This window comes from Cervus elaphus, chromosome 1 (assembly GCF_910594005.1).
Source record: "Cervus elaphus chromosome 1, mCerEla1.1, whole genome shotgun sequence".
In the NCBI taxonomy this organism is placed as follows: domain Eukaryota; kingdom Metazoa; phylum Chordata; class Mammalia; order Artiodactyla; family Cervidae; genus Cervus; species Cervus elaphus.
The window spans coordinates 42,378,451-42,405,958 of NC_057815.1; the positions used below are offsets into that span (position 1 = coordinate 42,378,451).

The following is a 27,508-nucleotide window of genomic DNA, read 5'->3' on the forward strand; positions in this document are numbered from 1 at the left end:
TCTCTTCCTCTTCTTACAAGGACCCTTTTTTCCATTGTGAGGGCTCCATTCTCACAACCTCATCTAACCCTAAGCACATCCCAAAGGTTCTGCCTCCTAATACTAGCACTTCAGGGGTTAGGGCATCAACAGATGAATGGCAGGACCACAAACATTCATTCCACACCAGAGGCTTAAATGATAATCCAATCGAATGAGCAGGGACCGTGGGAATGGAAAGGAAGTGACAGATTTTAAAGACATTTTTGAAGGGAGAATTGGCAAGACTTGATGATTGGCTGGAGTGAGAGAAACAGGAACCAGAGGTATTGATACTAATCATACTTCAGCGTGGGCTTCCCTGGTGGCTCAGATGGTAAAGAATCCGCCTGCAATGCCGGAGACCTGGGTTTGATCCCTGGGTTGGGAAGATCCCCTGGAGGAGGGCATGGCAACCCACTCCAGTATTCTTGCCTGGAGGCTCCCCATGGACAGAGGAGCCTGGAGGGCTACAGTCCTTGAGGTCGCAAAGAGTCGGACACGACTGAGTGACTAAGCACAGATACTTCAATGTGGATGGTAAGAAAAGTGAAATGTGGCCATGGACGGGAGATATGTGGGCAGGCAATAGAGGGGAGATGGTGAGTTCTGGAGTCGATATGACAAGTCAGCCAAGGGAAAGTTCCTCCAGCCGTTGGCAAGGCAGACCTGACACTGGATGAGGGCTCGGAGCTCAGGATTCGGATGTGAAAACTTTAGTGCTATGATACGCTTCGCTTGCGTCCACATCCAAAGGTGTGGAGAAGCCCATCAAGCCCCCCTGCAGTTAGAATACTCATCTGATGATCACTCACCTTGAGAAAACTGGGCTGCCATCCCTCCACTCTTAGTGACACCTGCACTGGGCACCTGACTTGCAGATCCCAGTGTCAGTGGTGCCATGTTGTTCCTTGGACCGTGACAGCCCATCACAAGGGTGAAGTCAAGGGCTTTTAGTAAGTCAGCTGCTCTGTAGGGCTGGTTAGTTCTGGGGTAGACAGGAGGAGGGGCCTCATAAAGACTGGCACATGACTACCAGAGGTCCGGGTGTGAGTGCCGCACTTTATACCTCTACCTGTACAAAGAAGGAGGGGCTGGTGGAGGGTAAGGCTTCATGATGGCCCTGGAGAGAACAGAAACGTTCTTTAGAATCCTGCTACCTAGTCACCCCAATGCTGCTGCTGCTGCTAAGTCGCTTCAGTTGTGTCTGACTCTGTGCGACCCCATAGATGGCAGCCCACCAGGCTCCCCCGTCCCTGGGATTCTCCAGGCAAGAACACTGGAGTGGGTTGCCATTTCCTTCTCCAATGCATGAAAGTGAAAAGTGAAAGTAAAGTCGCTCAGTTGTGTCCGACTCTTAGCAACCTCATGGACTGCAGCCTACCAGGCTCCTCCATCCATGGAATTTTCCAGGCAAGAGTACTGGAGTGGGGTGCCATTGCCTTCTCCACACCCCAATGCTAGCACTATTCTTTGTCCTCCCCTTCCCATCCTCTACCTATCCCTCGGAACAGTTTCTCAAAGTATAACCTACATTTGAACCATCTGGGGCTACTTGTCTTCCTAAGCTTCTCTCCAAGGCTCCAATTTTCTAAGGCTAGTTCCCAGGGACCTGCTTAGTCAGTAAGTTACAATAATCAAGTTTCAGGTGATTCACATACACACCAAAGTCTGAGAGTCACTCCTTTGGAGAACAGATTGATGACTTGCTGCTTGTTCTATTAAACTCAACCCTTCTCTCCTCACTACTCCTAGAGGATATCTCCCAGTCCATAAATTTAAATGCTATCTGGATGCTGATGACTTCCAAATGTCTGAGCAGGACTTCTTAATTCTACTGCCCCCTGAGCAGCTCCATTTAGATATCTAGCACGCATCTCAAAACTATGCCTAAAACAGGATTCACACACTCATTTCTCCCCAAGTCTTCCCCTCCAAATGGCACCATCATTTACCTAGTTGTTCATAACAAAAAATCAAGAGTCATTCCTTCACAACCTTCATCTGATCCACCAGGTAGGTCCTAATCAGTTCTACCTTCCAAATAGGTGAATCCAACCGCTTATCACCACCCCACAGGATTATCCTGGTCAAATCCATTGTCTTGTCTCACCTGGACCACTGTTCATCCCCTTCCTGCCCCTCTGTTTCCACTCCTGCTCTCTTAGTCTAATCCAGTGTAATTTGTACAGTATACTTAATCTAGTACAGTAACCTACATGATCTTCATAACATATGACTCAGGTCATGTTATTCCTCTGCTGGAAGCCCTCTCCTTTGATCTTGCCCCAAATGAGAGGTAAAGTCCAGATGAGCTGGTTTCTACCCACTCTCCCGACATACCTCCTGCAGTCTCCCCCTGCCCACTCTGCTTCAATCTAATGTCTGTCTCAGGTCATTTGCCTTTGTTCCTCCCAGGTCTTCTCCTGAATGCCCTCCTCATTTTATTCAAGTGTCTCCTCAGGTGGAGCCTCCTTGGAGAAGTCTTCACTGACCACCCTATCCAAGTGTCCTCCCCAACTCTGTTCTATCCCTCCATCTCCAGCTTTTTGCCTTCAGAGCACTTATCATTATCTAAAATGATATGATCTATTTATATGTTTATTTGCTCATAGCCTGTCACTCCCAAGAATATATAAGATATGTGAAAGCAGGGACTTAATCTCTTTCATTTACTCCTACATTCCCAAACCTAGGATGCAGACACTCAGTTTGTATTTGGGGATGGAATGAATGAGCGAGCAAGTACATAAATGAATACAGACAGGTTTACAATATAAGGAGGTCATTGCTGGCAGCCTAGACTTCTCCATTCAGAAGTAGAGCCTGATTCAAGGACTTGTGGGCAGGTAGTTTATTTAGAAGTTGAGCACAGGGAACAAGAGCAAGGGACCAGGAGAAGAAAAAGCCCAAACAAGAATATTTTATCAAGCTGGTCATGCTGGGAGCAATTGGACCTTGATCCATACCAGAATGTTAATTGGAGCATATAGAGAGTCCTCTTCCAACCACCCCCTGAGAACTGACAGAAGTCCTGATCCATCAGCTCCTGAATTCCCCTGCTTGAGGTTCCCGCGGAGATGCTGACTCCTCTGCATTCTCAGGCTCCTGTGCAAGGTGCTGTGTGGGTTTCGCCGGAACAGAAGGAGCCAGTGCAGGAAGCAAGTGATGTGCAGTGGGCGCTGGAGAAGAGACTTACCAGCACAAAGTCAGTTGGAGCCCATTCAGAACTGGCCAGAATTAGGGGTGGAGCCAAGAAGATGTACGGGGTCACAAGAGGCATCAGCTGAACCTGCTGTGATGGAGATACGCATGGGGGTCATGGCAGGGGCATTCGGTCCAGCTAGAGTGTTCAATGCACATTTGTTGGACTGAATTGAAAGGAGTAAAATACACAGTTCATTAGATGATGCTAAGTGAGGTTGGGAGACTCTCCCAAAACTTGAAATATTGTAAGATCTGAGCCCACAATTCAAACGGGGGACAAAGAGACCACACATGTAGCAGAACATGTGCTGCAGCATGATGTAACAGAGTGAAGAAAGCAAGACACTCATATGGCAGAAGTGTCCATCTGTCCCCTCAGGCTGCATGGACAGGCTTCCAAGGCAAGGTGGTTGGTCTAGAGATGCCCCAAGGGTAAAAGGGAAGAGGCAATAACCCAGGGAGTGTAAAGAGTGCTTAGGAGTGGAATGGATTCAGGAGACCTGGGTTCTACCCTCACCTGAACCTGAAAGTGAAGTCATTCAGTCACATTCGACTCTGCGACCACATGGACTGCAGCCTTCCAGGCTTCTCCATCCATGGGATTTTCCAGGCAAGAATACTGGAGTGGGTTTCCTTCTCCAGGGGATCTTCCTGACCCAGGAATCGAAGCTGGGTCTCCCACACTGCAGGCAGACTCTTTACCGTCTGAGCCACCAGGGAAGCCCTAGCTTAATCTTATCTTGTTAACTCTGGGCCCCAGTCTTCTCGTCTGCCAAATGGAGAGAATATTCTTCAATCTGACTCCTCTCATGTATGCACTGGGCACAGTGCTCTCATTGTGCATACAACATTCAGGACTCATTTCAGCATGAGCTCTTGGAGACAGAGACTCCTCTTGGTTTAACTCTGTATCCTTCATGCTAAACCAGTGGCTAATATATAGCCTAGGTGTTCAACACATTTTTGATGAATAACTGAACACCTGAACAAATGATTTCTTCACAGAGAAATGCATGTGAAAGATGTCAAAGAAATATTATATCCAAACATGAGATAGTAATGGTGGTAAGAGTAGCCTGGGGCTGAATGGATACTTGGCAGATGCTAGACAGCACCAAAATGAAAGCAGGCAGTACATAAATTTGATTTTATTTTCAGGCTTATCATCTTCTTGTTTTAGTCACATTATACCATGATTATTCCCTTCCCTGCTATTTTCACCCTATAGCTCTTAGGTATTGAAGGTACTCAGGTCTACAGACTAAACAGGAAGCCTAGAGCAAGGGGATGTGGTCAGGAAGCAAGGTAGGGGACTGTGAAAACATTGAGCAGGCAGCCATTCACCCCTTCAGCAAACATTCATTGAGCACTAGTCATGGGTAGGCTTTCTGGGAATACAGCAGGCAACAAGACATGATCCCTCTCTTCCTTGGCTCACCTCTGCAGCACACACACGCAAGCACACATATATAACACATTCAGGTGTCTCTGCCTACCTCCTCCCCTGCCCCCCTCCCCCAGCCCCGTGGAACTAAAGTCACCCACACTCTGAAACAGCCTTGCAGCTGGAGGGGACCTCAGAATCCTCAAGTCCAGCGGCAACCTTATTACAAACAAGGCACCTGGGGCCTACCAGCTACTGGGGCCAGACCCGAAGATGAGGCTTCTTACATTTTCCACTCCTCTCCCTCCCCATGGCCCCCTGCCTGTGTATGAGAAACCTCCTCCTAGGCTTTGGAGAAGGGGAGGCAGCCCCCAAGGCTCTGCAGGGACAACCCAGGAGACAGGGAGTCTGGCGGGGCCTCCAGCGCCACCACACCTGTTGTTTTGTTGACCTGCTGTTGCTCTGGGCAGGCAGAATATTTTCACTTCTGGTCCCTAAGTGTGAGAATTCACCAGGCCACTGGCTTCCTGTTTTGTACAAGAACTGCTTAAATATCACTGCTTCTAGATGGTTTTTTGCTCACTAAGCACTTTTAAAAATACAGTAATGAGAGACCCATCTGCTCCTACTTCGAGGTTCTCAGAACCCTGGGCCAGAGAGAGGAGCACCAGAGACACTGGCATGGAGCAAGTCTTTATAACTGAAAAGGAAGCTACAGGAGTTCACAGCCCCCTCCTCACCTGCCCAGCTTCTTCATGGGTTTGGCCATCCCTTAGTTTAACCCTCAAATAGAAAAACTTAAATAGAAGATCTACACTTTCTCCAGATCTGTGTCGGTAGATGATCAAAGGGTTGAGGTTGGGAAGACAAAAGCAAAAGTTCTGGTTTTTCAGAGCATCCAGGATTGGACCAGGGATGAAGCAACAACCAAGATTCCCTGAGGAGACTGAAGAGTCCTTCAACATAATTTCCTGAGGAGTCACTGGCTATGGCCAGAGCTGTATAAGACACCATAAAGAACTCAGAAAAGGTATAAGATCTGAATTTTGCTGGCAAGAAATACCCATCAAATAGGGGACAGTGAGGTTAATCTCAAGAGGGAATGTATTCCCTCATGGTGCCTAGCACAGTTCTTGACCTGTTATAGAAGTTGCAAGAATAAATGAATACAAAGGAATGATCAATAATTAGGTTACAGGAGAGTATCTGGAATTAAGAACTAAAAGACAAGGAGATCCATAGGTCTTGAGGGAGTTTCTCTGGAGAAGTAAAAATTGAGCTGACATAAAGAATGGGCAGAATTGGGCTTCGCTGGTGGCTCAGTGGTAAAGATTCCGCCTGCCAATGCAGGAGACATGGGTTCCATTCCTGGTCCAGGAAGATCCCACATGGCATGGAGCAGCTAAGCCCATGAGCCACAACTATTAAGCCTGTGCTCTAGAATTCATGAGCTGCAATTACTGTAGCCCGCACGCCCCAGAGCTTGTGCTCCACAAAAAGAGCAGCCACCACTGAGAAGCCCACAAACCACAACTACGGAGTAGCCTCCTCTCCCTGAAACTAGAGAAAAGCCCACACAGCAGCAAACAGCGAAGAATAAATAAGTAACATAAAATTATATTTTAAAAAAATCTTGCTTTAAGTTAAAAAAAAAAGTGAGCAGAATTTGATGATTTGGAGGTGACAGGGGGTATAAAAAATGAAAGAAAGATTGAGGAATGGGCCGATGAGAAGCTCAGAGCTGAGGACAGGGTCTGGAGAGCCCCGGGTTCTGAGAAGCCCTTCTCAGCACACCAGGGGGCTGGAAAAGAAATGAGAGACCAGAAGGAGGGGCCTGCTTCCTTGGGGGTCAGGGATCTCAGAGAGCTGCTAGCTTGGGCAGAGGCTAAAAGTGAGGAAGAGTTACAGAGAAAATACAGTCTTGCCTGGTCTTAAGCAAATCATTTCACCAGACCTGGAGCCTCTGTTCCCTCACGTGAGCAACGGGGAGGATGAAATGAGACAGTGCATTGAAGTCCCTGTCTTGCCCTGTTCAAGGCACATGTTAGTGTTTCACATTCCTGCTCAAGAAGGGACAGGTTGGAAATGGTCCAGTCTTCAGCGCTCTTCGGTCTTAGCCAGGGTCAAAGGAAAGACAGAGTAATATTTAGGATCCTAAACTACCAGGGTCAAAGGGAACTGCAGCCATCACCTTTCAGCTGCCACCTCCTGAGTTAGAGAGTCATCACTACACTTTGTACGTGCCTCTTTGTGTATGAAATGCACTAAACTGTGATGGTTTAGTTGTTAGGTCGTATTCAACTCTTTATGACCCCATGGACTGTAGCTCGCCAGGCTCCTCTGTCCTTGGGATTCTCCAGGCAAGAATACTGGAGTGTGTGGTCATTTCCTACTCCAGGGGATCTTCCTGACTCACATCTCCTGCATTGCAGGTGGGTTCTTCTACCATTGAGCCACCAGAGAAGGAGGAACATAATTTTCCTTGACTCCGCACATGCTATAAAAGGACACATTCATTTAGTTGGAAGCACAGTTTATGGTAATGCCAATGATTTTCCATCTTTTTCCTTTTTCAAAGTTCACAATGGATCCGGATGCCTGAACACCTGAGTAAGCTCTTGTTGGCGAGAAGCTGCATGTGAAATGAGCCTGCAGGGCATTTTCGGTCAGTGGTCATGAGAGATAGTACTGCCCAGGCTCTTCAGATACAGGAAGTCAGAACCTGCTAAGGAGAGTGTAAAAGCTCACCTCTGGAGAATCCAGCCTGGATGGGAGTGGCCAGCCACCAGGGCCACACGCAACTGGCTCTTCCTGGCAGAAGGCTCCAAAAGATAAGCAACGCTCACTGCAGCCCTCAGCCAATCACAGAGGAGCTGGGATTAAACTGGGAAAGCAGTGCTGTCACTCCCAGAGAAGACAATGGAGAGCCCCAGGGAGTTTTCTCTTCTCTTTTCTGCTACAGGCAGCTGCTCAGATTATGGTGTGCCCACTAAGTACCAGCTCCTGTGGCACTAAACATAGAGTCGTCATTCAGTCGCCCAGTCACGTCTGACTCTTCATGACCCCGTTGACTGCAGCACGCCAGGCTTTCCTGTCCCTCACCATCTCCGAGAGCTTGCCCAAGTTCATGTCCATTGCATCATCAGTGATGCCATCCAGCCCTCTCATCCTCTGTTGCTCCCTTCTCCTCCTGCCCTCAGTCTTTCCAAGCCTCAGGGTCTTTTCCAATGAGTCGCTCTTCGCATCAGGTGGCCAAAGTATTGGAGCTTCACCTTCAGCATCAGTCCTTCCAATGAATATTCAGGGTTTCCTTTAAAGATTGACTGGTATGATCTCCTTGCTGTCCAAGGAACTCTCAAGAGTCTTCTTCAGCACCACAGTTTAAAGGCATCAATTCTTCGGCATTCTGCCTTCTTTACGGCCCAGTTCTCAGAGAGCCCAGAGATTTGAAAAAAAAAAAAAAAAAAGAAAGGACCCTTTTTCTGCTTCAAGTAAAAGAGAGGAGTCTTGAAGTAGTCCCTCAAATGCCAGATGCTGAAATTTAATCCCAGGATGGTGAAGTGACAGCCCATGACCACACAGCGTGGCAGGACAGGTTCTACACCAGACTCTGTTCTACAGCGTCCCTCCCCCCAAGCCCTGAGGTTGGACTTTATCCATGATGCCTTGACTCTGTCAGTTGCTGGCTGTGCAGCCTTAGGCAAAGAATACCAACTCTCTGAGCATCAATCTCTCTGTTTGTAAAATGGGACCAATAATCATCTCCATGTCACAAGATTGCCACCAGGCTCAAGACACAGCGGCGTGTGTGGAAGTGCACTGGACTCTGCAGACTCTGCACTGTATAAGCAGTTTCCTCTCTTCCTCATGTCGCCTGGGCATCTTTATCTAGCACCAGACAGGCTTCTGTGGCCACAGTGGGTGTTTCCTTCCACTCAGCTGGCATTTATAAGCACCTCCTATTGACTCTACTTTTAACGGTTACTAAAAACCTGTGGAACATAACCTTGCCTGCTTGGGTGGCATCAAGTCTAGAGTCCAAGGGAAGCTATAGGAAAGATGAGACTTGAGCCAACCATGGAGACTGGATGTGGCCAGGGGTGGGGGTCTGGGGGAGAAGGCATTCTAGGCAGGAGAACAGCCTTGGCAAAGACTCCAAAGAGGAACAGGGTGGCAGTCAGTGGCCTGGGAATGGCCAGTCCACGGAACTGCAGGCTCTCCATGACTGCCTCCTGGCTCCTGGGGCCAGGGAGGTGAAGAATAGTTACGAGGAAGGGGAGGGCCTGGGTGGCGGGGGTGGTGCTGGCATCGCCATGGGTCAGGTGCCCAGCAAATAACCAGACTTGGAGCCAGATTTCTAGACATCAGCTCCCTCGCCATTTCTGAATGGGCCAGAATCTGCCCCCAATAGAAACATGTAGAGTCCAGGGTAAAGAAAGCTGCACTAGCCAGTCAGACAGCGGAAGTCAGGAAAACGAGGGGGAGGCAGAGAGGACAGGGAACACGTCAGAGGGCCCAAAAAGAGGAAGTGGCCCAATCTCAGTTCCGCTCCCCAGGATAGGAAATACCCTCCATTCTCCCAGCCTTTGGCAGCTGTCGCTGTCTCCCTACCTGAAGCCTTCAAACCTGGGGCCAAGACCACCTGGGCCCTGGACCCTAGCCTTTGAGGTTTCCCCAGGTTGCTGAGTTCTGGGCACTTTCAGGGGTTAGGGAGGCCCTGCTGGGGCTGCAGACCCAGGATCCACACTGAGCAGGGCACAGCTGAGCGTTTGTTGAGACTGGACACCCCCTTGGGTTAAGCAATGCGGCTCAGCCCTCAGAACTGAAATGCAAGGAGGAAGGACACCATGTCAGCCCATAGCCCCTCCCCCACCTCTCCCAATGGGCCTTCAAGGAAGGGAGGGATCCAGAGTCTAGGGGGCCCCTCCCCACCTCCACCTACCCAGGAATAGAGGAGTTGGGGCCCAGCCGAAGACCTCCAGAGGCAGAGACTTGGCTTATTAAGTCACAGTCTGGCTCTGTCGGGAGAATGGCCCCCAGGCCCTGGCAAGTCAATCTGTTAGAATCCAAAGCAAGAAAGAAACCAGGCTTCAGAAAAGAGAGAACAGGAGGACAAATGTGACTTTTCTCCTCACCTATTACGGTCCTGGGCCTCTGTATATTGTTAGCCTTGTTCTGGGACATCGTCAGGGAGACCAGTGGCTGGTAGCTCTAACTGCTGTTTTCAGCAGTGGCAGGGCCCCCATTAGACCCTGCTCCATCCACAGTTGCCCCAGGAATTCAGTCCCTCTGGACTGAACAATGCTGCATAAAGTACCTACTAAATTGACATCCCGGGGCTTCCCAGGTGGTGCCAGTGGTAAAGAACCCATCTGCCAATGCAGAAGACGCAGGTTTGATCCCTGGGTTGGGAAGATCCCCTGGAGAAGGAAACAGCAACCCACTCCAGTATTCTTGCCTGGAAAATCCCATGGACAGGAGCCTGGCAGGCTACAGTCCATGGATCACACAGAGTCAGACACAACTGAAGCAGCTTAGCATGCAAGCTGACATGCTAGTTTGGGCCCCACCTCAGGTCCAGTAGGGTATAGACTGGAGGAAGGAGTAATGATTCATGTACAAACTGTTCTCCTGTCCACTAAGCTATACTTGGTTGTTGATTTCCCATGTGCATTATCTGGTTTATTTCAGGCTAATCTAGGTTCCTCTTCCCCCATTCTCACCATTTCTAGTCCACTTTCCACATTACCAGGCAGGCCTTGCACAGGAAATGGAGTACATGGGAGAGACAGCTATCTACACCAGGCCCTCCCCATCACAGGAACCTAAAAATAAGAACGTGTTTCTAGACTATTCTCAGCACTGCCCTCAAAATTGTCTGGGAGGCACAGAGGCTGGTCAGTAGCAAGGGAAACAGACACAGGTGGTGGACAGATGAGTGGGAGGGCATGAGGGGTTGTGGAGTGAGGTGGGGGGGACTTGTGGAAAGTGCCAGAACAAAGGGCAGAGGGGGGCAGGTCAGAGTCAAGGCCTAAGCTCAGTATACAGCTCTCAGGGGAAGTTGGCTTCTAGTAGGAAGGTTTAAAAGCATCTGGAATGACCCTTCCTCCCACATGACTTCCATGGAGGATATGACAGGTTTTCTGACCCTGGTGTCAGTCCCCCAGGGGAAGTGACCGGGGATGCCCAATGGAGAGCTCCCCTCTGGAATCTCCAAGCCCCACCCACGCCGCCCAGCTGCGAGGGCTCTGCTCTCCAGGGCACCTGGAACCTGTGGGCACAGACTCAGGGGGACCCCAGGAACCAGCCCCTCCTCCTCAGGAAATGGCCATCTCTTGGTTTCTGTGAGAAAGCCGCTGTGACTTCACAGACTCTGTTCCCAGAGGTCTGACTCTCCCGGGGACTCTCATGCTACAGGCTGGGGTGTCCCAAGAGAAGACTCCTCAGCGTTCACAAGAGGGGCCAGGCCAGGCCTTGAAGATCCAGGGGTTGAAGGCAGGGGAGCCCAAGAGGGGCAGATTCTGAGCCAGGAACCTCCTCCTGCAGAAAAAGATAAGGGAACATGACAAAGAAATGAGTCTTGGAAAGGATTCCTCTAAACCAGGGCTCCCTAACTTCCAGGATCTAAAGGCTGATGATCTGAGGTGGAACTGATGTACTAATAATAGAGATAAATTGCACAATAAATGTAATATGCTTGAATCATCTTGAAACCGTCCCCGATGCCCATCTGTGGAAAAATCGTCTTCCACTAAACTGGTCCCTGATGTCAAATAGATTGGGGACTGCTGTTCTGAACCATCACATCTGGGCAGAGGGAGAAACATATAGAGAAGCTGAGTGTGGGGTCGTATGTGGAAATGAGAGAGAAACCAAACTGAGGGTCCATGAGGGACTGCTGGAAGGAGAAAGTGTTTAGACGGGAGAAAGCAACTGTGATGCAAAGAGGGATGGGCTTGAAGGCAGGCGAGGAAAGGTGTGCTCATGGGGTTCACCAGCCAGGAAGCCGGGACAGCTCCTGGGCTTAGAAAGTTCAGCAAGTTCAGAAGTTCTACAGTGATGCTTCTTGGAGAGGGTGGCCATCTGAAGCCTTCATCTCAGAGCAAAGGGTTGAGATAGAAAGCTCCATTCTAAAAACTTCCATCTGATTAGAAAGGAAAGAAAGGCATGGATCAGGTGGACAAGAGTAAAAGGAGCAAGAGGCAGGGACAGCATGATCCTGCGTCTTTGCTCCCAAGATCATCCCCTACAGCACTCACTCCCCAGAGGATGAACCAAATCATCCGTGGGTTCCAAGCCATCTTTGGTGCTAGGCTTGGGTGCCTGGACCACTGGAGGAACACACTGGGACATCAGACTCACTGGGACATCAGGAGCTCACCAATGTTCCACTCACCTCTCTGGGGGCTCCAGAAAGTTGACACTCCCCTCATCAGACCAGCCTGTCTGAGAACTTCATGTAGCCTCCATCTGAACTGCTAATGTGGCCACTGATGGTGAAGGGAGGACCCATCTCCAGATCCTTCAGGTTCCTAAGAAAGACCATCCAATCAAGTTACTGGGACTGAGAACCTGACCTCTCTCTGGGACCAGAGCATGGGAAGAACTCTGGCAGTGACTCACTGACTCGCTGACTTATTTTCCAGAATGAGAGTTACCCAACCCTCGGGCCAGATGAGAAGCGGGCCTGCTGTGTGGCAGAGACCAGATGAGATGACTTATCACAGGAAGACTTTCTGAAACTTCTTGCAATAACTCAGGACACTCCCTTAATCCCCGATTGTCTTCATTTGCCCCTCTCTTTGGACAGCATGTTATGTCTGAGATTATATCTGTAACCAGACAGGTGTCCACCACGGGCAGCTTAAAGACAAGATACTATGCCCAGTTATCTTTGTACCCTTAGAAACTAATGCCACAATACCTACTGCAATAGAATCTTTACTGAATAAATGGTGGGTGAGTGAATAAATGAATGGATGATGCCCGCCCAGGGGTGAATGCTAAGTAGATCACTGTCATTAGTATCTTCCATGTCCTGTCTGTGTTCAAGTTTTCCATCATGGAAATTTCTACACTGACCCTGCTCCATCATTTTCTCTTGCTTGCTCAGAGACATGGGGAGGAGACAGGGAAGGGAAGTAATAAGTTTGAGCTCCATCTTTGATTCTTTCTCAAGCATACATAGCCCCCAACCCCCATCCCACCCTGATCTGTCCTGAATCTACTCACCGGATTTGGTACAAGTTGAAGACAAAATTAGGCCCTAGAAAGACAATCAGAAAAGAAAGGGTTGGTACCTCCAGGGAGAGTGACCCACCACTCTCCTGGGAGCATGTGTTCCTCCCTCACACCTGTCTGGGAGGTGTGGGGTGGCTAGGCTGGGCCTCAAGATGTCATGGAAGGTTCCCAGGCTCCTTCAGTGTCTTCTTCCTGCTCCAAACTCATGGGTACATTCCCTTATTTCTAGACAGAAACACCAGCTCTTTGAGGATAGATCCTGGCACTGGGGATCTCTCCATCAAGGGCACTAATGACTCTGGGAAGGAGGCTGGAATCCAGACTCCACCACTTCCCAACTCTGTGGCTCTAACCTCATATCTTCTGTTAAAAAAAAACAAAAAAACAAAAAACACAGAGACTAAGAATTTCGTCTTCACATAGAATTTTTTTTAAAAATCATATTAGGCACAAGTACGTTGGCACATAGTAAGTGCTCAACAAACATGCATGGAAGCTGTTGAATTTAATTGCAGATCCAGGAAATGTTCTCTGCTTCTTGGGACTCTAGTGCATGCTAAGTCACTTCAACCGTGTCCGACTCTTTGCAACCCTATGGACTGTAACCCACCAGACTCCTCTGTCCACAGGATTCTCCAGGCAAGAATACTGGAAATGGTCACTGTGCCATCCTCCAGGGATCTTCCTGACCCAGGGATAGAACCCATGTTTCTTATGTCTCCTGCATTGACAGGCAGGTTCTTTATCACCAGCACCACCTAGTAAGCCCCCAGGACTCTAGTATGCCCTCCCAGCTCTCCTGGGTCCTATGGGAAGTGCAGATGTGAATCAGAGTTGGGGGCACCCCCAGCAAATTCCAGATGTCCAGTGGGCTGAAGCATCTGCAAGCTTAGGAGAAGGCCCTGAGACACACAGGCAGGGGAAGAGAGGACAGGGAGCCAGGGGTAGAAAAGACACCTGGAGCTTGGCCGGTCTAGCCCATCGCCCTTGGCCTTGGGGCCCACACAAGGCCTGGGAGATAGACTCCTGTGAGTTCTGAGGGAGGAGGAAGCTGACTGCTTGCTGGGTGTGGGAAGAGCCCCCCATTCAATAAAGGCCCCAGTACCCTACCCCCGCCATCTCAAGGGCTCAGCCACCCCACCCAAGTCTTCAACCACTGCCACCACCACAGGAAATATTTTTTGCATGACACCATTCTAAAGAGTTTGCTGCCCCATCTGGCCTGGCCAAATGCCACAGAAGAGGAGGGGCTGGGCTGAGCTGGGGCAGCAAGGTCCGGCACTCACTCACCCTCCCAGCAGTACCCGCGCTGGTACCACTTGGCCAGGCTGTAGCCCAGGATGGACACGAGCAGCAGCGACAGCCCCACGCAGAGGATCAGGCCCAAGGTGCTGATGGAGTCGTCACCTGCAGAGACACACAGCCTCACCCAGCTGCCCAGAGCCCTCTCGCAGCCCTGGACTCAACTAATTGCACCCTGTTCCAAGTTTCCTCTTCTCCCACCTCACTGCCATCAAAATGACTATCCCCTAAGAATCTGGATCTTAGGGACTTCCCTGGCAGTCCAGTGGCTAGAACATTGTCTTCCAATGCAGGGGTGCGGGTTCGATTCCTGGTCAGGGAGCTAAGATTCCCACATGCCTCATGGCCAGAAAATAAGAACATAAACAAATGAAGTAATACTCTAACAATTTCAATAAAGATGGTAAAAATGGTCTACATCCAAAAAATCTTCAAAAAAGGGGAAAAAACAGTGCTGCTTTGCACATTGAGGTGCTTGTGTCTTTAAAAAAAAAAAAAAAAAGACTGGATCTGGGCTAGCTGGTTCAGCTCAGCTATACCAAGATGTCAATGGCTGATATTTCTTTTTGTTTTGTTTTGTTTTGTTTTGTTTTGTTTAGAGTTAGCTTGTGGTTCCAAAGTAGCAGTCCTCTGACAGTAGAGATAATTTGGAGCTGGGACACCTTCCCGAAGCTGCAGCTTTCTACCTGTTGATAAAGACACTGCTCTTTGGGGAGGAGCCCAGGACATCTCTGCAGGAAGCAGGAAAGGCAGCCTGAATGCCCCTGAGAGCAGAGACACACAGATCCTCGGTCCTCTCCCCACAAGACCTTCATGTGTGGTAGCAGGGTGTTAACCCCCTGGGTTCTGTTTGCTGCTTATACTTATCACTTCTTCCCTTTTTGTGGTATGAGCTCTCAGCTAAATTTATATTTTATTTGTAAAGCCACACAGAGAAAAAGACACAAAGAGAAGGAAGAAGAGAGAGAGATTGGAAACCTACTGAAGCAGAAGCAGAGTAGGAAGCCAGATTTGCAGGGAGAGGCTGACCATGGGGGCAAACGGGGATGATTCAGCCCTTCCCAGGGCACGGCAGGAAGAGGAAGGACAGCCCACTCTTGCTGGGCAGGGGCCAGGAGTGTGGAAAAATGGACGAATTCCCCATCTACAGGGCCTGGTGTCCTCAGGCTCTATGAAGCCAGGAGGTACAGCCTTTGGTGTACACCAGGCTTGTGTCCGAAGCCCACGCCCGTCATTTGTAAAATGTGGGACCTGAGTCAATCCCTCGCCCTCACTAGACTGCAATGTGCTCTGATGAAAAACTACCATAATCATAAGTCCACATGGAGTTGTGGTGGTGATTAATGGAGATGCTGCATGCAGAGCACTTGGGAGAGGCCCTGACATGCAGGAATTGCTCAGTAAATGTTGCATGTGTGCTCAGTCGTGTCTGACTCCTTGTGACCCCCTGAACTGTAGCCCACCAGACTCCTCTGTCCAAGGAATTTTCCAGGCAAGAATACTGGAGTGGGTTGCCAAATCCTTCTCCAGGGGATCTTCCTGACACAGGGATCGAACTTGTGTCTCTTATGTCTTCTGCATTGACAGGCGGATTCTTTACCACTAGCGCCACCATCATTATTGTTGTTGTCATTACTATCAAGTGATGAGGCTGTTTTTGTTTTTTCTTCTTTTTTAAAATTTTATTTATTTATTTATTTTTAACGCCAAAACATTTTGTATTGGGGTACAGCCGATTAACAATGTCGTGATAGTTTCAGGTGAAGAGTGAAGGGACTCAGTCGTGCATATAATGTGTTCATTCTCCCCCAAACACCCTTCCCATCAAGGCTGGCACACAACATTGAGCAGAGTGCTATACAATAGGTGTCTGTTGGTTATCCATTTTAAATACAGCTGTGTGTACATGATCTTCCCAAAGTCCTTAACTATATCCTTTCCCCCTTGCCTGGCAACCATGAATTCATTTTCTAAGTCTGTGAGTCTCTTTCTGTTTTGTAAGTAAGTTCATTTCTTTTTAGATTCCACATATAAGGGATGTCATATAATATTTCTCCTTCTCTGACTGACTTACACTCAGTATGACATTCTCCAGGTCCATCCATGTGGCTGCAAATAGCCTTATTTCATTCTTTTAATGGCTGAGTAATATTCCACTGTGTATATATACCACATCTTCTATAAGTATTTCACAATTTCCCCCACCCAAGCCTTTCCCTCTCTCTTTCCCTCTCCCATGCCCCTGACCCTTCTTCCGTTACAGCATTCAAGTTATCCTCTGAGACAGTTTGGCAGCCAAATGCAGTTAGATAGTGTCTCTCCTCCTATTTTTAGATTCCAAAAGCCCAGGCCCTTAGAAAAATGGGAAGGATTCACCACACAGATGAGAGATGAACAGAAGCAAGATTAGCATTCTTGTTATACTAAGGAAAAATTTCCAGCCTGGGGGAGGGGAAGAGAGAAAGTGAAGTAAGGTGAGAGATGGGGCGGAGGGGTGGGGGCAGAGCATTGAAAAGATGTCGGCGGACTCCACAGAGAAAGTCCTTATTCCCTGATCTGAAGTGGAGCCCCAGGGAGGCAACAGAATTCTTAACAGTTGTGGGATCTAAGAGCTGGGCCGAGTCCCAGAAAGACAGCAAGAGCCCCGTAAGGAGAGTGCCAGCAAGCTCCTGGGCAGACAGAGCCTTGGACAGCCTTGAAGAGTTGCTGTGCCCTCTTATGCTTTTGTTACTGTTGTTCATTCACTCGATCTGCAACCCCGTGGACCACAGCAACCAGGCTTCTCTGTCCTCCGTTATCTCTCAGAGTTTTCTCAAATTCATGTCCGCTGAGTCAGTGATGCTATCTAACCATCTCATCCTCTGCCACCTCCTTCTTTTGCCTTCATGCATGGAAGCAATCAAATGATTTCTTCCCTGGTGACTCAGACGGTAAAGTGTATGCCTGCAATATGGGAGACCCGGGTTCGATCCCTGGGTTGGGAAGATCCTCTGGAGAAGGAAATGGCAACCCGCGCCAGTACCCTTGCCTGGAAAACCCCATGGACAGAGGAGACTGGTGGGCTACAGTCCATGGGGTCGCAAAGAGTCAGACATGACTGAGCGACAAGAGGCAGGAAAGTCACAGAGGGGCTCTCCAGACCTGAAGGAGTTAAGCATCTGGGACCTAGGGACACCTCTGTGGCACCCTGCCTAGCTGACGCTCAAAGCCCAGTGCAAGGGACTGCCATCACATGGGTGTCAGGTGAACGGCTGGTACAACGGGCTATACACCTCTCCCTCACTCCTTAAGTCTCTGAGTAAAGGAGGAAACGGAGATCCTCAAAACTACTGATGGCATGTTCTCTGTGCCAGGCACTTGTTCCAGGTGTTTGTATTACAGCAATAAATAAAACAAAAAAATCCCTGTCTTCATGAAGATTATATTCCAGTGGAGGGAGACAGTCAATAAAAAGAAATTAAGAAATACATTTTATAGTATATTGGAAGACCACATATACTAGGGAGAAAGAGATAAGCAGAGGAAGAAATGGAATGCCTCATGAAAATGAGAGTAGCTTTAAATAAAGGGATTGGAAAGACCTATAAAATGTGACTGTGAGGCGAGCAGAAGTAACGCAACTTAGATTAGGAGTAGGCCTTCCTACTATCAGGTAGCTTTCGCTTAACAAGGACCACTGTTTGCCAATTAGGACCAATTAGCTTTCACTGATGTTTGCCAATTAGGAAATTAGGAACGGGGCGGAAACCCCCAGGAAAGTCCCACGCGCGCGAAAGTATTGACCAATGAAATTGCTTTGCAAACGTGTAACCAATCCGCTTCTCACCCTATAAATTTGTGTAACAGCTTGGGCTCAGGGCTCTCTGACTCGCACAGCTGCGTTGGTTGCGGGCGGAGAGTCCTGGCTCGAGTCAGTAATAAACTTCCCTTCCTGCGAGTTGCATTGTCTTAGAGGCCTTCTCTCTTCCCGCTCGAGGATTCGGACATCGGGCATAACAGTGACAACTGAGAAAAACCACACTTTTGGTGAGAGAAAGAGCAAGCCAGGTAGACAATCAGGTAAAAACTTTCTAAGAGGGAGCAGCAGGAGGAATTGAGGCAGAAGCACAACAAACAGGTGCTAGACACACGGGGAGTCCCAGGTGAGGCGTAGGGACAGGGATGGGGGAGAGCAGCAAGAGATGGGGTGGGAGGAGCCAGATTACTGCAGTGCTGTGAAGGCAACAGGGGACTTTGGTTTTTCCTCTGAGCAAGACAGAGTATTTTGAGCAGAGAAGTGACATGATCCGAGGTTTTCAGAGGACCACTCCATCAGCTACCATGTTTAAGAGTAGATGCAGCAGGGGACAATGATGAAGAGAGACAAGTCAGGAGGCTATTGGAAAGATCCAAGCAAGAGATGACCACTGAAGAGAAGTAGCACCAAGACTGAGCGACTTCACTTTCAGTTTTTACTTTCATGCATTGGAGAAGGAAATGGCAACCCACTCCAGTGTTCTTGCCTGGAGAATCCCAGGGACAGGGGAGCCTGGTGGGCTGCCGTCTATGGGGTCACACAGAGTTGGACATGACTGAAGTGACTTAGCAGCAGCAGCACCACCACCACCACCAAGATACTGAGAGGTCAAAGTCAGAGAAAGATCATCTATGTGAATAAGAGAGAGCACCACAGTGACCCAAGAGCTCAAGTCCAGAGGCAGGTGGACAGATAACAAGGCATGGTGGTAACATTGTGGTGTTTATGGAAGCTGGGGTTTTGGAGGATTCCATCAAAGAGAAATATCAATAACCTCAGATATGCAGATGACACCACCCTTATGGCAGAAAAAGGAGAAGAATTAAAGAGCCTCTTGATGAAAGTGAAAGAGGAGAGTTAAAAAGTTGGCTTAAAACTCAACATTCAGAAAACTAAGATCATGGCATCCGGTCCCATCACTTCATGGCAAATAGATGGGAAAAAATGGAAACAGTGAGAGACTTTATTTTCTTGGTCTCCAAAATCACTGCAGATGGTGATTGCAGCCATGAAATTAAAAGACACTTGCTCCTTGGAAGAAAAGTTATGAGCAACCTAGACAGCATATTAAAAAGCAGAGACATTACTTTGCCAACAAAGTCAAAGCTATGGTTTTTCCAGTAGTCATACATGGATGTGAGAGTTGGACTATGAAAAAAGCTGAGTGCTGAAGAATTGATGCTTTTGAACTGTGGTGTTGGAGAAGACTCTTGAGAGTCTCTAGGACTGCAAGGAGATCCAACCAGTCTATCCTAAAGAAGATCAGTCCTGAATAACCATTGGAAGGACTGATGCTGTAGCCGAAACTCCAATATTTTGGCCACCTGATGTGAAGAACTGACTCATTGGAAGGACCCTGATGCTGGGAAAGATTGAAGGCAGGAGGAGAAGGAGACAACAGAGGATAAGATGGTTGGATTGTATCACCAACACAATGAACGTGAGTTTGAGTAGGCTCTGGGAGTTGGTGATGGACAGCGAAGCCTGGTGTGCTGCAGTCCATGGGGTCGCAAAGAGTTGGACACGACTGAGCAACTGAACTGAACTGATCAGAGAATTCTGCCCAGAAGTAGAAAGCACCCATAGGAAAGCACCAGTAGGTAAGTCACAGCCTGCCGAGACCTGGCTGGTGAGAGAAGATGTATTATTTCTGTTTGCTACCATTTGGTCCCCACCCCCAACAGTGCCATCTGGCTTAGAAGTGGCTTACAGACACATTTAATTACTATCCTATTTTACCTCGTTATCTTTCTAGAATACTCCTTTAACTAATACTCTTTACTTCTTCTCCCTTTTGCATACCTTTAAATTTTTATTATAAAATATTTCATGCACCCAAGAAGTATATAGAAAAACATGGTGAATATTCCTGTGCCTACTACTAATCTTCAAAGAATTCTAAAAATTTGCCATTCTTGCTCATTATCTCAATTTCAGGGTAGTTTTCCCCTACCTCTCCGTCTAAGTAACTTTTCTCCCAAATTTGGTGTTCAGCTTCCCTATGCATGGTTTTTATATTATTAATTCATTTTCCCCAAGCTATGTCTATATCAATACATATTTACTTATATAAAGAAAGGGGGGATATATATGTGGCATTGTTTTGCATGTTTTCAAACTTTATAAAAATGACAGATTAATTCTACTTTCAGCTGCCATGGAATAAAGGAGGCCAGATTTACTCTCTGATCTTAAATAACTAGAAACCCAAACAAATATGTAAAATAGCAGAGAAAGGTAGTGTAGTACAAGATAGTGATGTCTGAAAGAAGGAAATGAAATGAGGTGTGATCCATGATTGTTGAGCTTATTGCATGCAGTGGGTTTCCAACTCACAGTACAGAGGGTTGTGACCCAAAGAGAGTCTTGGGTCCTGCCAAGGGAGATAATAAAGACCATAAAGAAGACAGAGCACCAAGAATTGATGCTTTCGGACTGTGCTGCTGGAGAAGACTCTTGATAGTCCCTTGGACTGCAAGGAGATCAAACCCTGAATATTCACTGGAAAGACTGATGCTGAAGCTGAAGCTCCAACTTTGGCCATCTGATGCTCAGAAAGACTGAAGGCAGAAGAAGAAGATGACAGAGGATGAGCTGGTTGGATGGTATTACTAATTCAATGGACATGAGTTTGAGGAAACTCTGGGAGACTGTGAAAGACAGGGAAATTTGGCATGCTACTGTCCATGGGGTCACAAAGAGCTGGACACGACTGAGCGACTGAACAACAACAACATTTAATGCTCTAATTTATTTCTAAATACCACTTTAGCTTCATTCTGTCAGATTTGATATGTAACATTTTTACCTGTGTCTAATTCAGATGTTCTGTCATTTCAACTAGAATTTTTCTCTTTAATCCATGAATTCTTTGGCAGTGCCTTTTTAGTTTCTAAATATATGGAATGAGGTCTTTGTCTTTTCACTGTTTATTTTGATAGATGTTGGTTATAACATTATGGCTGATATTCTGTAAGAAATTAATTTAATTTAAGTTAATTAAAATTAAATTAATTTCAATAATGGCTCAATATTTCCATCTAATTCATGAAGTCAAAGTAAAGCTTTTAGAAGTTCATTTTGTATAAGGTAAAATGCCTGAGAATATTGTGAATGTTATTGAAAATTTGGTTTAAGAGTTTAATGTTAATGATAAAGTTGTTTTTGCATTTTTCATATTTTTTTCATTCTGTGCTTCAGTCTTGGATATTTTTTCTCACCTATTTCGTACTTGACTAATTCTCTCTTAAGCTGGGTCTAACTGGCTCTTAAACCATCCTTTGTGTTCCTAATTTCAGTTATTTTACTTTTCATCTCCAAAATTTGACTTATTTTTATAATTTTTAATTATTTGTCAATTTTTCCATCAAGTCATTTATTTGCTATACCACTTTCATTTATTTTATATTGGTTGTCCTAAGGCTTATAACTGATCACAGTCACATATAAGGTAAAAGTAAATGATAAAGATATATCATGCAAAAAATAATCAAAAGAAAGCTGAATAAGGATAAAAGAAGACATTTCATAATAATACAAAGACTGACTAATCAAAATGGAATCCCAAATGTGCATGCATCTTTACTATACAGCTTTAAAACAAGAGAAAAAAAATGGATAACTAAAAGAAAAACTAGACAAATTCTTAATTGTCGTTAAAGAATCCAACTCTCCTCTCTCAGTAATTAATGGAACATGAAATCAGTAAGCATATTGAAGACACAAACAACACTATCAACCAACTTGATCCAGTAGACATTTATAGAACACAACATCCAAAATCTGTTAGAATATATTTTTTTCAAGTATACATGAAACATTCATCAAAATAGATCATGTACTAAACTATACACAATTTTAATAAACTCTAAAAGATTAAAATCATATGGAGTATATTCACTGACCATAGAATTGTGTGGAAATGAAAGTCTAAAAAAACCTGGAAAGTTCATCAATATTTGGAAATTAAACAACACACATCTACATATCTCATGGGTAAAAGAAGATATCACAAGAGAAAACCGAAAATACTTAGAACTAAATAGGAGTGAAAACACAACATATCAAAAATTGTGGATTGAGGAGACAGTCTAGAAAGATCAAGACAGTGGAGTTCACAGGATGAAGGTAAGCACTACCCAAAGAGGACCCCAGGGATGCGCAGAGGATCCCCCTAAAGTATTCACTAAGGCATGGATCAATCATGTGTGTGAACAAACTACCTGAAGCTGGAGAGACAGTCATCTAAAAAGAATAGCAGGAACAGTATTCAGCATTCAGATGGGGCTGATATCAACAGCTGTGTCTGTTCCCATAACCTAGACTGGCAAAGCTCATAATTCACAGGGCATTGACTAGAGAACTCAGGAAGGTCTTACCTCAGTAATGGGAAATAATTAGCCCCATACTGAGCACTGTTCTGGACTCACCTAACACATCACCACAGCAAGACCAGAAGGGACCAAACTTTTTCCAAGAAACTTAACTACTTCCCAGAATATTTATAGAAAAACAAAACTATCTGCACTCAGCAGGGTAAAATTTACAATGTCTGGAACCCAATCAAGGATTACCAGACTTACAGAAGAGCAGAGAAACCTGACTCATAATGAAGAAGGTAAGTAATCAATTGAAACCCACCCAGAACTGACAAGGATGTTAGAATTGGCAAACAGAGACATTACAATTATATTTCACTTGTTCAAAATATAGGCAGAGTCATTCAAGATATAAAAATACCAAAGATATTTGGTATGTAAATATGAAATCTGATTAACAGCAGATCAGTTATTAGAAAGGAAAAAATAATGCTCTTGAAGACATAGCAACAGAAACTATGCAAAATGAAGCACAGGGGATAAAAAGAATTTAAAAAATGAAAACAGCACCAGTGAGATGTAGGACAACTTTGAGCAACCTCATGCATGTGTAATTAGAGTCCTCAAAGGCAAAAAGGAGAACTGAAAAAATATTTGAAGAGATATGACCAAAAATTTTCCAAGCTTGAAAAGCCCTTCAAATTATTTATTCAAATGATATACTTTCTTCCCTAAAAGGAGTTATAGTACCCATGGTTGATATCATAATCAATTTTCTTTTTCATTATATTAAGGAAAGCCTAAACTATGCTAAAGCCTAAACTATGCTGTGTCTAAGGGTCTTCTGCAGAGGTACAGGTCAGCAGTGAACTGCTTCAGGAGCAGGGGCTCTGGGTGCAGTAGACCTGGGTATGGCGTAAGACCTCCTGGAGGAGTCACATTTAACCCCACCGTAGAGACACCAGAACTTACACAGGACTGAGGAAACAGACTCTTGGAGGGCACAAACAAAAGCTTATGCACACCAGACCCAAGAGAAAGGAGCAGTGACCCCACAAGGAATGACCCAGACTTGCCCGTGAGTGTCCAGGAGTCTCTGGCGGAGGCGTGGGTCAGTGGTGGCCTGCTGCAGGGTTGGGGGCACTGAGTGCAATACATGCATGGGACCCTTTGAAGGAGGTCACCATTGTCTTCATTACCTCCACCATAGTTCGGCCTCAGGTCAAACAACATGGAGGGAACACAGCCCAGCAACAGAAAATTGGATTAAAGATTTACTGAGCATGGCCCTGCCCATCAGAACAAGACTCAGTTTCCCCCTCAGTCTCTCCCATCAGGAAGCTTCCATAAACCTCTTACCCTTCTCCATCAGAGGGCAGACAGAATGAAAACCACAATCACAGAAAACTAACCAATCTGATTACATAGACCACAGCCTTGTCTAACTCAATAAAACTATGAGCCATGTCGTGTAGGGCCACTCAAGACAGACGGGTCATGGTGGAGAGTTCTGACAAAACATGGTCCACTGGAGAAGGGAAATGCAAACCACTTCAGTGTTCTTGCCTTGAGAACCCCATGAACAGTATGAAAAGGTGAAAAGATAGGACACTGAAAGATGAACTCCCCAGGTCGGTAGGTGCCCAATAGACTACTGGAGATCACTGGAGAAATAACTTCAGAAAGAATGAAGAGACAAAGCTAAAGCAAAAACAACACCCAGTTGTGTATGTGACTGGTGATGGAAATAAAGCCCAATGCTGTAAAGAGCAATATTGCATAGGAACCTGGAATGTTAGGTCCATGAATTCAAAGTAGTCAAACAGGAGATGGCAAGAGTGAACATCGACATTTTAGGAATCAGCGAACTAAAACAGACTGGAATGGGTGAATTTAATTCAATGACCATAATATCTACTACTGTGGGCAAAACTCCCTTAGAAGAAATGGAGTAGCCATCATAGTCAACAAGAGTCCAAAATGCAGTACTTGGATGCAATCTCAAAAATGACAGAATGATCTCTGTTCATTTCTAAGGTGGAACTATTCAATATCACAGTAATCCAAGTCTATGCCCTGAGCAGTAACGCTGAAGAAGCTGAAGTTGAATGGTTCTATGAAGACCTACAAGACCTTCTAGAACTAACACCCCCAAAAGATGTCCTTTTTGTTATAGGGGACTGGATGCAAAAGTAGGAAGTCAAGAGATACCTGGAGTAATAGGCAAATTTGGCCTTGGAGTACAAAATGAAGCAGGGCAAAGGCTAACAAGTTTTGCCAAGAGAAGGCACTGGTCATAGCAAACACCCTCTTCCAACACAAGAGACGACTCTACACATGGACATCACCAGATGGTCAATACCGAAATCACATTGATTATATTCTTTGCAGCCAAAGATGGAGAAGCTCTATACAGTCAGCAAAAACAAGACCGGGAGCTGACTGTGGCTCAGATCATCAACTCCTTATTGCCAAACTCAGGCTTAAATTGGAGAAAACAGGGAAAATCACTAGACCATTCAGGTATGACCTAAATCAAATCCCTTATGATTACACAGTTCACTTCAGTTCAGTCACTCAGTCATGTCCGACTCTTTTCGACCCCATGGATGGCAGCATGCCAGGCCTCCCTGTCCATCACCATCTTCCAGAGTTTATTCAAACTCATGTCCATTGAGTTGGTGCTGCCATCCTACCATCTCATCCCCTGCCATCCCCTTCTCTTCTTGCCTTCAATCTTTCCCAGAATCAGGGTCTTTTCAATTGAGTCAGTTCTTCACATCAGGTAGCCAAAGTATTGGAGTTTCAGCTTCAGCATCAGTCCTTCTAATGAATATTCAGGACTGATTTCTTTTAGGATGGACTGGCTGGATCTCCTTACTGTCCAAGGGGCTCTCAAGAGTCTTCTCCAACACCACAGTTCAAAAACATCAATTCTTCGGCGCTCAGCTTTCTTTATAGTCCAACTCTCACATCCATACATACTCCTGGAAAAACCATAGCTTTGACTAGACAGACCTTTGTTGGCAAAGTAATGTCTCTGCTTTTTAATATGCTGTCTAGGTTGGTCATAACTTTTCTTCCAAGGAGTAAGCATCTTTTAATTTCAAGGCTGCAGTCACTAAATGCAGTGATTGGAGCCCCCCAAAATAAAGTCTGTCACTCTTTTCACTGTTTCCCCATCTATTTGCCATGAAGTAATGGGACCGGATGCCATGATCTTAGTTTTCTGAATGTTGAGTTTTAAGCCAACTTTTTCACTCTCCTCTTTCACTTTCATCAAGAGGCTCTTTAGTTCTTCTTCACTTTCTGCCATAAGGATGGTGTCATCTGCATATCTGAGGTTATTGATATTTCTCCCGGCAATCTTGATTCCAGCTTGTGCTTCATCCAGCCCAGCATTTCTCATGATGTACTCTGCATAGAATTTAAATAAGCAGGGTGACAATATACAGCCTTCACATACTCCTTGCCCTATTTGGAACCAGTCTTGTTGTTCCATGTCCAGTTCTAACTGTTGCTTCCTGACCTGCATACAGATTTCTCAAGAGGCAGGTCAGGTGGTCTGGTATTCCCATCCTTTTAAGAATTTTCCACAGTTTGTGGTGATCCACACAGTCAAGGGCTTTGGCATAGCCAATAAAGCAGAAATAGATGTTTTTCTGGATGATTATACAGTGGAAGTGACAAATAGATTCAAGGGATTAGATCTGATAGACAGAGTGCCTGAAGAACCATGAACAGAGGTTTGTGACATTGTACAGGAGCCAGTGATGAAGACCATTCTTAAGAAAAAGAAATGCAGAAAGGCAAAATTGTTGTCTACGGAGGCCTTACAAATAGCTGAGAAAAGAAGAGAAGCTAAAGGCAAAGGAGAAAAGGAAAGATATTCCCATTTGAATGCAGAGTTCCAAAGAATAGCAAGAAGAGACAAGAAAGCCTCCTTTAGGGATCCATGCAAAGAAATAGAGGAGAACAATAGAATGGGAAAGATTAGAGATCTCGTCCAGAAGATTAGAGATACCACGGGAACATTTCATGCAAAGATGGGCACAATAAAGGACAGAAACAGTATGGACCTAACAGAAGCAGAAGATATTAAGAAGAGGTGGCAAGAATACACAGAAGAACTATACAAAAAAGATCTGCTTCTAAGTTAAAGTTATTAGTTCGAAACTGAATAAATGTAGATGACATCTCCAAAACTATATCACCTTTGAAATAGTTTATATTAAGTTTCTTTATATCAGTAGTTAAACAGAATTAACTGATTATTTAAACTAACCCTAACTCAAAACACCCACTAGCATCAGCTTGCAAGAGGACTCATACCTCCGTTATCTACAGCAGGGAAGTATGCATCCATACCCAAAAGCAGTTTCAGATCACGAGGATGTTTGTTTAAAATGAGATTATTCAAAATGGGAGTCCTGGTTTGTACTCCTCATAGTCGTTATTTGTTCAGGGGTGGAGACGCTTACTCCTTGGAAGGAAAGTTATGACCAACCTAGATAGCATATTAAAAAGCAGAGACATTACTTTGCCAGCAAGGTCCATCTAGTCAAGGCTATGGTTTTTCCAGTGGTCATGTATGGATGTGAGAGTTGGACTGTGAAGAAAGCTGAGCGCCGAAAAATTGATGCTTTTGAACTGTGGTGTTGGAGAAGACTCTTGAGAGTCTCCTGGACTGCAAGGAGATCCAACCAGTCCATCCTAAAGGAGATCAGTCCTGGATGTTCATTAGAAGGACTGATGCTGAAGCTGAAACTCCAATACTTTGGCCACCTCATGCGAAGTGTTGACTCATTGGAAAAGACCCTAATGCTGGAAGGGATTGGGGGCAGGAGGAGAAGGGGACGCCAGAGAATGAGATGGCTGGATGGCATCACTGACTCAATGGACATGAGTTTGGATAAACTCCGGGAGTTGGTGATGGACAGGGAGGCCTGGTGTGCTGCGATTCATGGGGTCGCAAAGAGTCAGACATGACTGAGCAACTGAACTGAACTGAACTGGGGCATA

At 46.0% G+C, this 27,508-nt stretch overlaps 1 protein-coding gene across 1 annotated transcript in view; it reads right to left on the reverse strand.

Annotated features, from left to right (window-relative positions):
- Positions 1-11,796: 11,796 nt before the first annotated feature.
- Positions 11,797-27,508, reverse strand: part of SMIM35 (small integral membrane protein 35) — a 45,529-nt gene continuing 29,817 nt past the window's right edge. Inside the window, exons 2-4 of the mRNA XM_043914980.1 lie at positions 14,141-14,257; positions 12,842-12,875; positions 11,797-12,141 (exon numbers count right to left, since the gene is read on the reverse strand). Of these exons, the coding sequence (XP_043770915.1) occupies positions 12,042-12,141; positions 12,842-12,875; positions 14,141-14,257 (251 nt within the window). The 3' untranslated portion in view covers positions 11,797-12,041. The remainder of the gene's footprint in view (positions 12,142-12,841; positions 12,876-14,140; positions 14,258-27,508) is intronic.